At 38.8% G+C, this 12,958-nt stretch overlaps 1 protein-coding gene across 5 annotated transcripts in view; it reads left to right on the top strand.

The window, feature by feature from the left end:
- Positions 1–12,958, top strand: part of LOC126191360 (UPF0415 protein C7orf25 homolog) — a 142,195-nt gene that overhangs the window by 53,214 nt on the left and 76,023 nt on the right. For all 5 annotated transcript variants that reach the window (XM_049932204.1, XM_049932206.1, XM_049932205.1 and 2 more), the window contains one exon: positions 6,700–6,937. In XM_049932204.1, coding sequence (XP_049788161.1) covers positions 6,700–6,937 — 238 coding nt within the window. The remainder of the gene's footprint in view (positions 1–6,699; positions 6,938–12,958) is intronic.

The raw sequence follows: 12,958 nt of genomic DNA, 5'->3' as shown, positions 1-12,958 counted from the left end.
AAAAATTATCTGTTTGCATAATTATTCTGACTGTGAAGAGACATTACTGCTTATACTGCAATCACTGCTTCACTGGATGCCTTTGTGCTTCTGTTAACTCATACCTTAGTGACTTTGGAATAGGAAGTTTGGTATAAGGATCTGTCCGAGCAGCGGAAAATAATAAGTGGCTTAAAAAAAATGTTGTTGTTGTTGTTGTTGTTGTTGTTGTGGTCTTCAGTCCTGAGACTGGTTTGATGCAGCTCTCCATGCTACCCTATCCTGTGCAAGCTTCTTCATCTCCCAGTACTTACTGCAACCCACATCCTTCTGAATCTGCTTAGTGCATTCATCTCTTGGTCTCCCTCTACGATTTTTACCCTCCACGCTGCCCTCCAATGCTAAATTTGTGATCCCTTGATGCCTCAGAACATGTCCTACTAACCGGTCCCTTCTTTTTGTCAAGTTGTGCCACATACTCCTCTTCTCCCCAATTCTATTCAATACTTCATCATTAGTTATGTGATCTACTCATACCTGAGTGACTTTGGAATAGGAAATTTGGTATAAGGATCTGTCCAAAAAAATAAAAAAAAATAAAAGATTGCCATATGTACGAGTAGCCAGATATCACTGTATGCGTCGGTACCCAAGTGTGAAACTGGTGAAGCCACAGGACAAAAGGGCTGGCTGCAGATGAGATCATGATACCAAGTGATAGTCAAGCTGTACATAGCCGACAGTGGACAATGTACAGACTACAATAAGCCCAGAGCATTGGTGGAATGGAAGGCTATGTAGTGCTGGAGTGGGAGTAAGGAAGGTGGTAGGTGAGTAATGGAAAGGGAATAGCGAAGGTTGATGCCAGAGGGTTTATGGAAACATTGGGTGTATTGCAGGGCGAGTCCCCACCTGCAGAATTCAGAAAAGCTTGTGTTGGTAGGAAGGATCCAGGTGGCACAGACTGTCATTGAATTGAGCACATTGTATTCAGCAGGTGGTATGTTTATGGCCATTCACACAGATATACAGCATGTTTGCATACATTAAGTGGATTATGGACAACCATCATCTCTAGTGGATTATGGACAACCATCAGCTCTATGAAGGATTGATGACAATGAAAATATGTGTCAGACCAGAAGTCAAACCCATATTTCCCACTTACCACAAGCAGTCACCTTACCATTTGGCTACCCTAGCATGCTCCAAAGGCAGATCAAAAAGCTCCATATGTCATCAACTGTTTGTCTACAATCTTAATGCAAACATTCATGATGTGTATTCCCAGGGGATGAGACATTGTAATTGAAGGTTGCCTTTCTGGTGTCAGTGAATAAATATGCTATTGAAGTGCCTGTGTTGTTCAGAAGTACGGTGCAGTGTTCCTTATGATGTGCTTGCATGTCCAAAGGAACAGCAAGTTCGTTCTCATGCCCATGTAGAAAGCAGCACAGTGGTTGCAGCTTAGTTTGTGAATCACATGACTGATTTCACAGGTAGCCCTGGCTGCAGGAAATGAACAGATGACATAATGGCTGTGACATGCTGCTCCCTGTAGATGGTTGGCAAACTGCTTACCAGGGCCGGTGTTGACCTGTTCATGAATTTGGTCACTTGTTCTCTCTGACAGTTATGGAATTTACCAGTGATCCAGACTGGCATGGGCACATAGGAGGTTTAGTTGTTCTTAGGCAAGATGGACAGCCAGGGGTGCTCATGGGATGTCCTAGAGCCACAACCCTATTTTAACTATTGGGGCTACATCAGATATACTCTGTGTATGATGCCATAGTAGCAGTAGCAATTTGCTACACGGAAGGGAGACTGGGAGGGGCAATGTGATTGGAGCTGCGCAGCAGTAGGTTGCTGATCAACAGGACAACTTGTGATATAGTGGGAGTGACTCTCCAGCATCTGGCCAATCACCAGGATGAACATAACTTGGCCACTGTTGTACTGGCTGAATTAACCATTAAGGGTATTCCTAGTGCAGAACCTGACTTACCTGCATAGTTCTCTGGAACCTAACCTCATCCTCTCCATGAACCACCTCCATCCCAGGAGAGGCGTATTTCTGCGAATCAGATGCTGCAGCACATACAGTTGTGACAATGAGCATCACCATATCCAGCACCTTACTCAGTTCTCTGTACCCTTCATCTACCTTAGGTGGAGAGCCATTCACCAATGTGATTCCCATACACCAGATACTAGTAAGATGGACAACCTGTTGGGTGCAGAATATGATTAAATGAGAAACGATATGTTATGAGAATTTGTAAGAGTGGAAGAGTCTAACAGTGTTACTTTTAGTTTGATTTGTATTTATTGCAGCTAGTGATAGTGTTATGTGCATTCATAATTAAGGTTATCAAGTTAAATAAATGGAAGATTGTACTAAAGATTTTTAAGGGATATCCAACGGAAGAGAGGATTTTGGTAGCATTATTCTTTTAGTTGATAAATTATTACTTAAGAAAATTGTAGATCATGTAAATAGAAAGCCAGTGGGCTGATGCTATAGGCTTAACCTTGTGGTTCAAACAGAATGGACATAAGAAAAATGCATTGCACACCACTGTGGAAGTATATGCTGAGTCTTTACAAAACTACCCTGAGTTAAGATTCAGGGACTGGATCTGCTAGAGGAGGGATGTAATGTAGTGGTGCTGTTATTTTTTGGCACTACTAAGTAAAATAGCAGCACTGCCACAGCTACCACTAATGGACCACAGATGCCAGTAGGTGCAGAATGAGACAAACACCATAGCAGGAGATGCAGCAATTTCAACAGCCTGTTTCCATATTGTGGACCAGGGGCCAGCACTCACAGTACCAGTGATGCAACAGAAAGACAAACCAACCATGGCAATAACAAGCGAGTTGACACACCTACTCACCTTGTTTCCATGTATTTGGTTGGAAGCAATGTGTTGGCACAACTAGTGGGCAATATACCTGTATAAATATCCATAATTTTTAGTCAAAGGGATCACAGTCTCTCAGTGCCAACCACAGGGTTGGTAGGGAAGGTGAATGGTTGACTTCGGTGTATCGGAATAATTTTAGGAAAATGTGGTTCACCTGTAAAGGAGACTGCATGTAGGATGCTGGTGCAACCTATTCTTGAGTACTGCTCAAGTGTTTGGGATCTGTACCAGGTCAGATTTAAGGAAGATATTGAAGCAACACACAGGCAGACTGCTACATTTTCTACTGGTGGGTTTGAACAACATGTAAGTTGAGATGCATCCAGAACTGAAATGGGTATCCCTGGAGGGAAGGTGATGTTCTTTCTGAGAAACACTGTTGAGAAAATTTAGAGAACCAGCATTTGTGACTGCTGAACAATTCTACTGCCACCAGCATGCATTCCATGTAAGGACCACGAAGCTAAAATGCGAGAATTTTCGGCTCATACAGAGACATATAGATAGTCATTTTTCCTTCACTCTATTTGCAAGTGGAACAATAAAGGAAATGACAAGTAATAGAACAGGGTACCCTGCGCCACGCATTGCAGGTTGGCTTGCAGAGTATTTATGTAGATGTAGATGTAAATCATGAGCCCTGGGTTCCACGACCGAAAAGTTGACTTCTGGTTTAAAGTCCACTCCATTGGACTTGGTGCCTTCTGCCTGTTTGGCCACCTCAGGGTGCACTTCAGCTACAACTGGACTTCAACCTAGGAGGGCAGCCATTCATTTCATGAATGGAGTAGTGCAGCTGCCCGTCTGCCTGTACTTGTGCAAGCAAACTGACACCATAAGGCACCACCCACAAGGACAGACACCACCACCGGTGGCTTGGCTATCTTCCTTTGCAAGAATCATAGTGGGATTTTGCGTCTGCAGGTGCACCTTGCCCCGAGCTGCAGATTTGTGATGGGATGGTGTGTGTGCTGCCACAGCCGTCTCATGCCAGCATTCTGACCTGGCCACCATCCGACTGCTGGCTGCTTGTTGCCTCCGCACTACTGTCCACATGCACTGAGGCAGTTTGCTACTGTGGAATGACACTACGATTGCTGAGCTTGTTTTCTAATAAAACTGGTGACTGTTTATGGTGGTCTCTTGAGTCACCACCAGACAACACCCTGATATCAACCCACCACCTTAACTCGACCCTGTCACTGTTGAGGCCATCCACCCAGGGCTTCTACGACAAGGTGGTCAAAATAAACTGGTCCAGAAAATATTTACAATAAAACTGATGCAGGACTGACCCTCATTAATAAATATCACAGAAGAACCTGGAAATAGTCATTGATAATACTGACACAGTACTGTACTTGATTTATCAAACTGTGACACACACATAACAGGTCTGCCTGGGGGATAGGAGCAGTATCATTTTCAATGTTCGCTGTAGCTCTTGCAGTATGTGAGGATTACGTGAGTGAACCTGACCCTTAAGTTTTGCACCACATGCAGAAATCACAGGGGGAGGGGTCAGGTGATTGAGATGGGCAGGTGACTTCATTGTCTCTTTTGATTGTATTCTGTTCACCAAAAACACCTCCTGCACTCTTTACTAGGTTGCCAAGGTGGTACATGCTATTGCTATATTTTGCTGAAAATATCCATACAGTCATTTATCCTCTGTGAGTTGATCCACATATGGATTAACCAGTTTCTGGACATACCAGTTACCATTAACAGTTTTGGACCAGTTTTATTTTGCCCAATTTGTACGTATAGGGCACGCAGTATTATATACATCACAACAAGCAATATTAGAATATCAGTTATAATATGATATATGTTTTACATATCATATAGCTTGAGAAATTGTTTCAGCTTGCTGTTAATCATATAAGGGTTGTTGGTGTCCTTGTTTGTGTTCAGTGGAAGTTTATTGAAAATCCATATTCCAGACTAGATAACTGCTTTTCATACTATATTGAGAATTATCAAGTCTGAATATATCTGACAGTGACAGAATAAGAGAAAGCAATCATAAGCAGATAATCAAATGTAAAATATAGAAATTTCAAAAACTTCCAGTAAAACTTTTTAATACAATCAAAAATTTTCTATATATTATCTCAGTCACATTTAACATCAAAAGTTTTTTACAAAGTGATGACCAGTCTCAGTAGCTAAATTACCACCTTCAGGTCTGAGGAAAAAAAAAAAAAAAAAATTGCCTTAAGTAACAAAGTAATGTAAAAATTTCTATTACCTTCCTTTTTTTTAAAAAAAATAGAGAATTAATATAGGGCATGTAGTATTATAAATGCACTCACAGTATACAACACCACTGCATCATCTGTGGTATGTTAAATTTTTTAAAAAAGTAAGCCAGTAACTATTTTTACACAACTTTGTTATTTAAGCCAATTTTTCTTTTGGTTTGTCTGTTCTCAGTTCTGAAGATGGCAGTTAAGCCACAGAAACTGGTCATCACTTTGTAAAACATTTTTAGTTATTGAGTCTTTGTGAAGGCTTTGCATCTGCCTTGCCTTTTGTTTGTGAATGTCACAGTTAGTTTGGAAAAATGTTTTACTGTTGATTGCAAATGTCATCAGAGAGTAGCTGTCCAATTTGTAACTTCACAGATCAACCTCACAGCTCTTTTTTGTAGTCTAAAAATGATTTTCAATTTTGCAGCATTTACCCGGAATATTATACATTAGAGGAAAGATAGAGTAAATCTCCAAAATATAACTCAATTATTATTTCCCTCTCAATATGGGGTAAAACATTTCTTAGTGCAAAACACTACTGATATTAGTTTCTTGAGCAGGTGCTTAATATATTCATTTCATCATAGCCAATTATCTATTTATATTCCTAGAAATTATATGTCGAGTTTTTAAGTTTTTTCCTCAACAATATTTATTTCAAGAACAGGTAGTGTGTTTGCTGTTGGAAACTGCATTAGAGTTGTTTTTGAAAGGTTTAATGATAGACTATTGGCTTTGATTTGCTTTGTGTACTTGCTGTGTTATTATTTCAGTTGTAATTTGTATCAGCAGCAGCCAACACACTATTTGCTTTGTTTGCTTTGTGTACTTGCTGTGTTATTATTTCAGTTGTAATTTGTATCAGCAGCAGCCAACACACTATTTGCTTTGTTATTAGCTGATGCTGGTAGATCATTAATGTACACCATGAAGATCAGTGGTCCAATAATCCAGCCCCAGCGAATGCCATACATAACAGTTCAGTATTCTGATTTTGTTCTTTCACCAGCACCTGTTAAGGCAACTCTTTGTTTCCTGTTATTTAAGTGAAATCCAGGCCAATGTAGTGGTTTGTTTTTGACATCATGTGGGAGTGAGTTTTTGTGCTAATGTGTTACGTTTTACACTGTGAAAAGCTTTACCAAAGTTACAGAAAATCCCCACAGTATACCTTCTACATTACAGTATGATAAGTCAATCACAATATCTGTTGAATGAATGTCATTAAAAAATAATAATAATCGTCAACAGAGGAATATGTAAAGATACTTGAAGCTGTATTGTAACGGCTATTTACTTCATGTATACTGGGTTTAAAAAATATTTCACTTACAAAACACAAGCAGATCATAGAAGCTTAATCTCTATACTGTATCAATGCAATATTTGTGGTGAAAAGGCTGATATTCAAGTCTAACAAAGATTAAGCAATACACAGTGTAAAACTTAATTTACAATAATGAGCTTATTAGTTGTCTAACAAATTATTCCTTTTATATTTTTATTATGAAGCTGTCAAAATGTTTCAGGTTTTGAATTCAGGGCATGCAAAAATGGAGCATGCTCTGACATCCAACATTACTTGGTATGAGGCATTAATATCTGTGATGAAACTTCATGACGATATTACTGCAGTTCTTGAAGCATTTTCAGTGGAACTTGAAACAGGCACTAAAAAACTGTCCATTGATATTGTTGTTAAACATGGTTATGAGTGGATAAAAGTCATAGCAAAGAATGCAAGAAATGTCATAAGTTCCTTGGAGGGTAAGTAACATCTTTTTTTCATGACGTACTGGGAAAAAGAGATTATGTTTCAAGAAATATGGCTGAATTCTTCCAATGTTAAGTCAAGATATATTCTCTCTCTCTCTCTCTCTCTCTCTCTCTCTCTCTCTCTCTCACACACACACACACACACACACACAGGGCAATTTAAAGGGGCACAGTACGGATTAAAGAGAAACTATATCATAACATCTACTTCTTATAATTATTTGTCAGCACATGGGAATTGAGTTAACAGAGTTTCTATCAATACACCCTCACCACGATTGTGTAGGGCACAGAATTGGTCCAGTGGTTGGAACACATGTCTCATTTAAAGGAAAGATGTCCAATTGCTTATCTCGATTTATGTTTCCTGTGATTTGCATAAATCAATTACTTGAACATACTACAGCTGCTTCCTCCCAGCCTCCTCCAACTTAGCAGGTTATTTCTCTTTAATAACTTTAATACTGATAAGATCATAAACTTTTGACCTTCCTCCCTTTGACAGTCTTACAGAGAATGCAGAAATTTACGTTTTCAGGTAAACAACACATCAACCTGCATTAATTACTTAGTGCAGTCAAATAGTAACTAGGTAACCAGTCTGACTGACCAACAACCATCTTCATATCATCACTGTAATTGATACCTTAAGACATCAAACAGTGTTAACCACCACAAAATTATTTCTATGAGTAACTTGTCATCAAAGTATAAAAAATCTGACCATATGTAATATTTGAAACTCAGTATATCTTTTACGACAAAAATCAAACAATGGAAAATCCGGGATGGAATGTAACAACATTATTAAGTCTGGCTTCAGCTGCCAGAGGCTGCAGTCATGTGTGTATGAGTCGCATTTGCGCGCGCACGTGCGTGTGCGTGTATATGTGTGTGTGTGTGTGTGTGTGTGTGTTTGTTCTGTTTTCAACAAAGACCTTGTTGGGCGAAAGCTTATATTGTAACAGTCTTTTTGTTGTCTGCAACTCAGCATCTCCTCTATATGGTGAGTATTTTTCATCATCATCATTTTCCAACTCCAGTTTCCTGGGTGTGGTGTACAAGCGCTTGCCATCTCGCTCTGTCTTCACAGATCTTCTGTTCCAGGACACCTCCCCATTTGTGTCCTTTCTTCTCCACATCTGACCTTACTGTCTCTATCCAGCATTTTCTTGCTCTTCCCTGTGGTCTTCTTCCTAATGAGGCTCGGGTTGAAATACCTTTTGGCACGTCTTTGGCTGTTCATTCTCATTATGTGCCCATACCTCTGAAGCCTGCATTTCTTTATGACACTAGTACCAGGAAGGTAAATACCAGCTACTTTTCTGTTCACTTCATTCCTGATTTTATCCTTTCTCGTTGTTTGATTCATAGTTCTAATGAATCTTATTTCTATTGCCTGAATTCTGCTGAATTCTTTGTTTAGTAGGGTCCGTGTTTCTAAACCATATGTTAGGACTGGTACAAAGTAGATGTGGTGCATGGTCTCTTTTGATTTTCATGGAATTTTATCATGCCAGAGAAGAGTTCTGATTTGGATGTAAAAATTGGATGCTTTATGTGTCCTGCTAAATATTTCCTGTTTAATGGTATTGTCTTTTGAGGTCATGCTTCCTAGGTACTTGAAATGTAAAGCAGATCCTACTTTGGCTCCCTCTAGAAATATATTTGAAGTTGTTCATTGCCTGATGATAGTCATTTCTACTGTCTTTGTTTTACTTGTTTTCAGTCCAAATTTTTGAATCTGTTGTTCCAATCATTAAATTTATTCTGTGCTTCAGCTTTTATCTCTCCCCATACTATCAAATCATCATCAAAAAGCTGGGCATTCGGTTTGATGTCAACTTTCTTGACAGATTTTATGATCTTGTCCATTGGTATTACAAACAGGAGTGGTGATAGGGCACTTCCATGTTGGACACTTCTCTTTGTTTCAAACCTGTCTGAACACAACTGTAACACTTTTGGTGTAGCATCTTGTCTGTGTCAATAAGGTACTTTGGTACTTTTAGGACATCCAAACATTCCCATATCTTGTTGTGAGGAACACTGTCATACACTTTTTCAATGGCAAGTATAATCACGAGATTTCTTCTGTATTCCCAGTACTTTCCTGTCGACATTTGTACTGCAAAAATAAGATCCATAGTATCTTAGACTGAATCCATGTTGTTCTTCAAGTGAAGGTTCTACTACCTTTCTAATTCTCATTTCTATGATCTTTTCTAGCAGCGTAAAGATGTGTGACAGCAGAGTGTTGCCTCTGTAATTTCCAAATTTTCGTCGATTGCCCTTTTTGAACAGATGTAAGAGGACTCCTTTACTCCAGTCCTCTGGGATTTTGTTTTCTTTCCAAACCACTGATAACACTCTATATAGCCACTTTCAACCTGATATACCAGCTGCCTTTATCATGTCTGAGCTGAGATTATCAAAGCCTGTCGACTTTCCATTCTACATGCTCTTTAATGCTGTTTCTACCTCACGTCATGTTAATGGGTGTCTGTTAGTTTGAACTTCGTTAATTTCTCTACAGTTGTTGATGGTTGTGTTGTCCCCATCTCCATGTAACAGCATGTTGAAGTACTTTTTCATTTCATCCCTGATCCCTTTCTCTGTTCGTATTAAGTTACTGTTATCCATTTCCAGGGCAAGGATATGTACATATTCATTTTGTTTGCTCTTTAGTACTTTTTATAGTAATTTCCCACTTCCCTGACAGCCTTCCTTTAATCTTGCAGTAAAGCTTTCACAGCACTTTTCCTTTTCTTCCAATCATTCCACCTAGGTGTTCCCTTCTCTTCTGGTGTGGCACTTGTTTTTCCACAGATGTCTGTGGCGTCTGTAACAAATCAAATAATGGGAAATCCAGGATGGATTGTACAATATTATGAGAGTCTTTTTATTTGTGCCTATCTGCAACTCAGCATCTCCACTATATGGTGAGTAGGGGCTTCTCTAACAAAGGTTTCTTTGAATACAGACCGTTCTTCTTCTACTCCCTCTTTCTCAGTTTTGGGTAATTTGGCTGCTGTTTGTGCTTTACACTTTCTATTCTTTTCCACATCCTTCAATAACCAAGTCTTAATCTTTGGTGTTCTCTTTTGTTTAAATTTTGGCACTTGAACATCTTTTAGGTCAGCAGTTAATAGCCGGTGGTTGCTATTAGGCACTCACTGGGTATGACTTTAACATCTATAACATACTGACCAGCTTTTCTATCAGTGATGATGAAGTCTATCATAATCCTAAGCTTACCATACCAGCTGAATCTCATAACTTTATGAGTTTCCTTCTTCTGATACCAAGCGTTCTTTATGGCTAAGATGTTTCACACACAGAAAAGGAACCCATGCCCAGGGTTATGAACAAAAAGCTTAATGGCACCTTCGGCAGAGAAGGAGACCTTCGGAATGGCAGAGATGGCAGATGAGGCAGATGGACTCAGTCAGTAGCGAGCCAGTGGGTGTGTTGGACCTTCCATCGAGCTACAGACCCCCTTGAAGATGTCCTCCGCAGACGGGGATGAAACATTGGGAATTGAGACAGAATTCATCAACTGACCACGGCATAACAGCCCGGATAATTATAATGGACTTAATTCCATATCCCAGAATGAATGATTCCATATTTTTAAATTTCCAGAACGCTTTTGATATTGTTCCTCACAAGTGTCCTCTGTCAAATCTTCTGGCTCTGGAGTATCGCCTCAGTTGTGTGACTCGATTCACGATTTTCCATCAGAAAGGTTACAGTTTGTACTAACTAACAGAAAGTCATAGAGTAAAACAGAAGTATTATCTGGTATTCCCCAAGGAAATGTTACAGGCCCTCTGCTGATCCTGATCTACATAAACGATGTAGGAGACAATCTGAGCAACCCTCTTAGATTGTTTGCAGATAATGCAGTCATTTATCATCTTGTAAAGTCATCAGATGATCAAAATCAATTGCAAATTGAGTTAGACAACATATCTGTATGGTGCAAAAAGTGGCAATTGACTCTGAATAATGAAAAGTGTGAACTCATACACATGAGTCTCTTTTTATGGCAGCATGACTAGGTGCTACGTTTCAGTGAAATAAATGGGCGTCGGAGTCATATAAACAAGTCTGAATTTTAAGGCAGGGATTACTCGTCATCACTGGAAGCCAGAAATAGCATTACAACACCAGACAGTGAGGCAACTGGGCTCTGCCAGCTGCAACCATGGCTTTGAGACCAGGCTGCACTTGCTTTCTACCCAAAGTCCTTACTGGAAGCTGTTTTACTACGTGACTATTATGTGAAATAACCCTTGCACTGAAGTTAGTAACTTACCTAATAAATGATTATTATTATAATTTCCTTCACATCAGAGGATTACATACTAGCTTGTACTTTCTCTAGCCATTCTTCCATCTCATTTCTAATTACAGAAAGTGTTTCAACTTTCTTATTTGTGATGCTTTCTAAATTAACTTTCCACCTAATTGTTCCTATTCACTAAAATATTCTGTACAGATTTAATTATGTGGAAATATCCTACTTTCTTTTCCAATCTTTCTTCCATTAATTCTAGAGGTTCATATACAGGGTGGTCATAAACAGTCTGAAAAGCTTGCAATGGTGTTGAACGGGAGGTTGTGCTGAGAAATAACTGTTAAGGGGGGGGGGGGGGGGGGGGAATTCAATACATTGTGTCGTTTCTGCGTTATTTATCATTGAATTTAACCATTCCTGTCATCACAGATGCAAATTCAAGCAGCCTTCTGGAGACATTATTTCCAAACATGTTTTTTGTTTAGTTTCCTCAAACTGAACAAGCATAGCTTTTGTTTAATTTAACACTTCCAAAAAAGGGCACATTTTAACTAGTAATGACCATTTGAACAATAAGTATCTAAGAAATGGAGCATCATATCCAGTTTTTTTCTTATCAATTATTTCTCAGCACAGCCTCCCCTGCAATGATCTTAGAAGCTTTTCAGACTGTTTTAGACCACCATATATTTCCTTTCCTTGTTATAATCCTAATTACGACCTCCTTTCTAGCTTGTCCATCCTTCCATGTGAATGAGACATTATCTCAAACAGTGTTTTATTCATCTGAGCAAATCTATTACCTATTTTGCTAGAAAACCTTTCATCTATTTGAGAAAATTTTTGTTCATTTCTGCTTTTATTTCTGTTGATTGATTTAAAATCACCTGCTAAAATGTATTATACATTTCATTCATTTGTGTTTACTGCAATGAAATCACTTGCAAAATTTTTTCTAATGTTACATTTCCCTCTTTGAGAGTGATGACTGTTGGCCTCCTTACAACTAAAGTCACAGAATTGGTATTGAAATTAAATAAAAAAGATAGTAACAGTAAATGATATTTACTTCCTTTTCTGCATCATTAACTAATTAATGAAATTCCATAAACAACTTCACTGTTAAGTGGTTACTGTGCAATGAATTCTTAGTTGCAATTATGACACTGACCTTGTCAGTTGAATATCTAGATATACAGTTGATTTATTTAGACATTGTTCTACATAAACAGTGAAGTTATTTGTGGAATTTCATTAATTAATTAATAATGCAGACAAAGCAAGTAAAGATCATTTACTGTTAATATCTTACACATCACAAAGAAACACTATCCACTGGGTTGTATATAGCAAGCCCCACTTAAAGAGTTTGTAGATGCTGCAGAATGCATCTGCGTCTCATCTGCAACTGCCTCGCACACCCTCCTGTCATAGTTGGTTGCTGACTGCACCTCCTGGCCGCTCTGTGTTTGACTGCTAACTGTGAAGTGCAGGTTGCCAATTACCACTGAGGTGGGTGAGGATGTTCACTGTGCTCTCTGTCACCATTTTCTCAAACTATTCTTCGTGTAGACTGATGGACAACCATGTCACAGAATTAGTGCAGGCCAAAACACTGTATGTAGCTTTGATGATAAGCATTTTACTTTCCAGTGTTTAAGAATAGTCAAAATGAAATACAGTATGCAGAAAATTTTTATTTGACATTG

The sequence above is a fragment of the Schistocerca cancellata genome, chromosome 6 (genome assembly GCF_023864275.1).
Source record: "Schistocerca cancellata isolate TAMUIC-IGC-003103 chromosome 6, iqSchCanc2.1, whole genome shotgun sequence".
In the NCBI taxonomy this organism is placed as follows: Eukaryota; Metazoa; Arthropoda; class Insecta; order Orthoptera; family Acrididae; genus Schistocerca; species Schistocerca cancellata.
The sequence above is the reverse complement of the archived record's forward strand: the minus strand, read 5'-3'. Positions and strand labels throughout refer to the sequence as shown.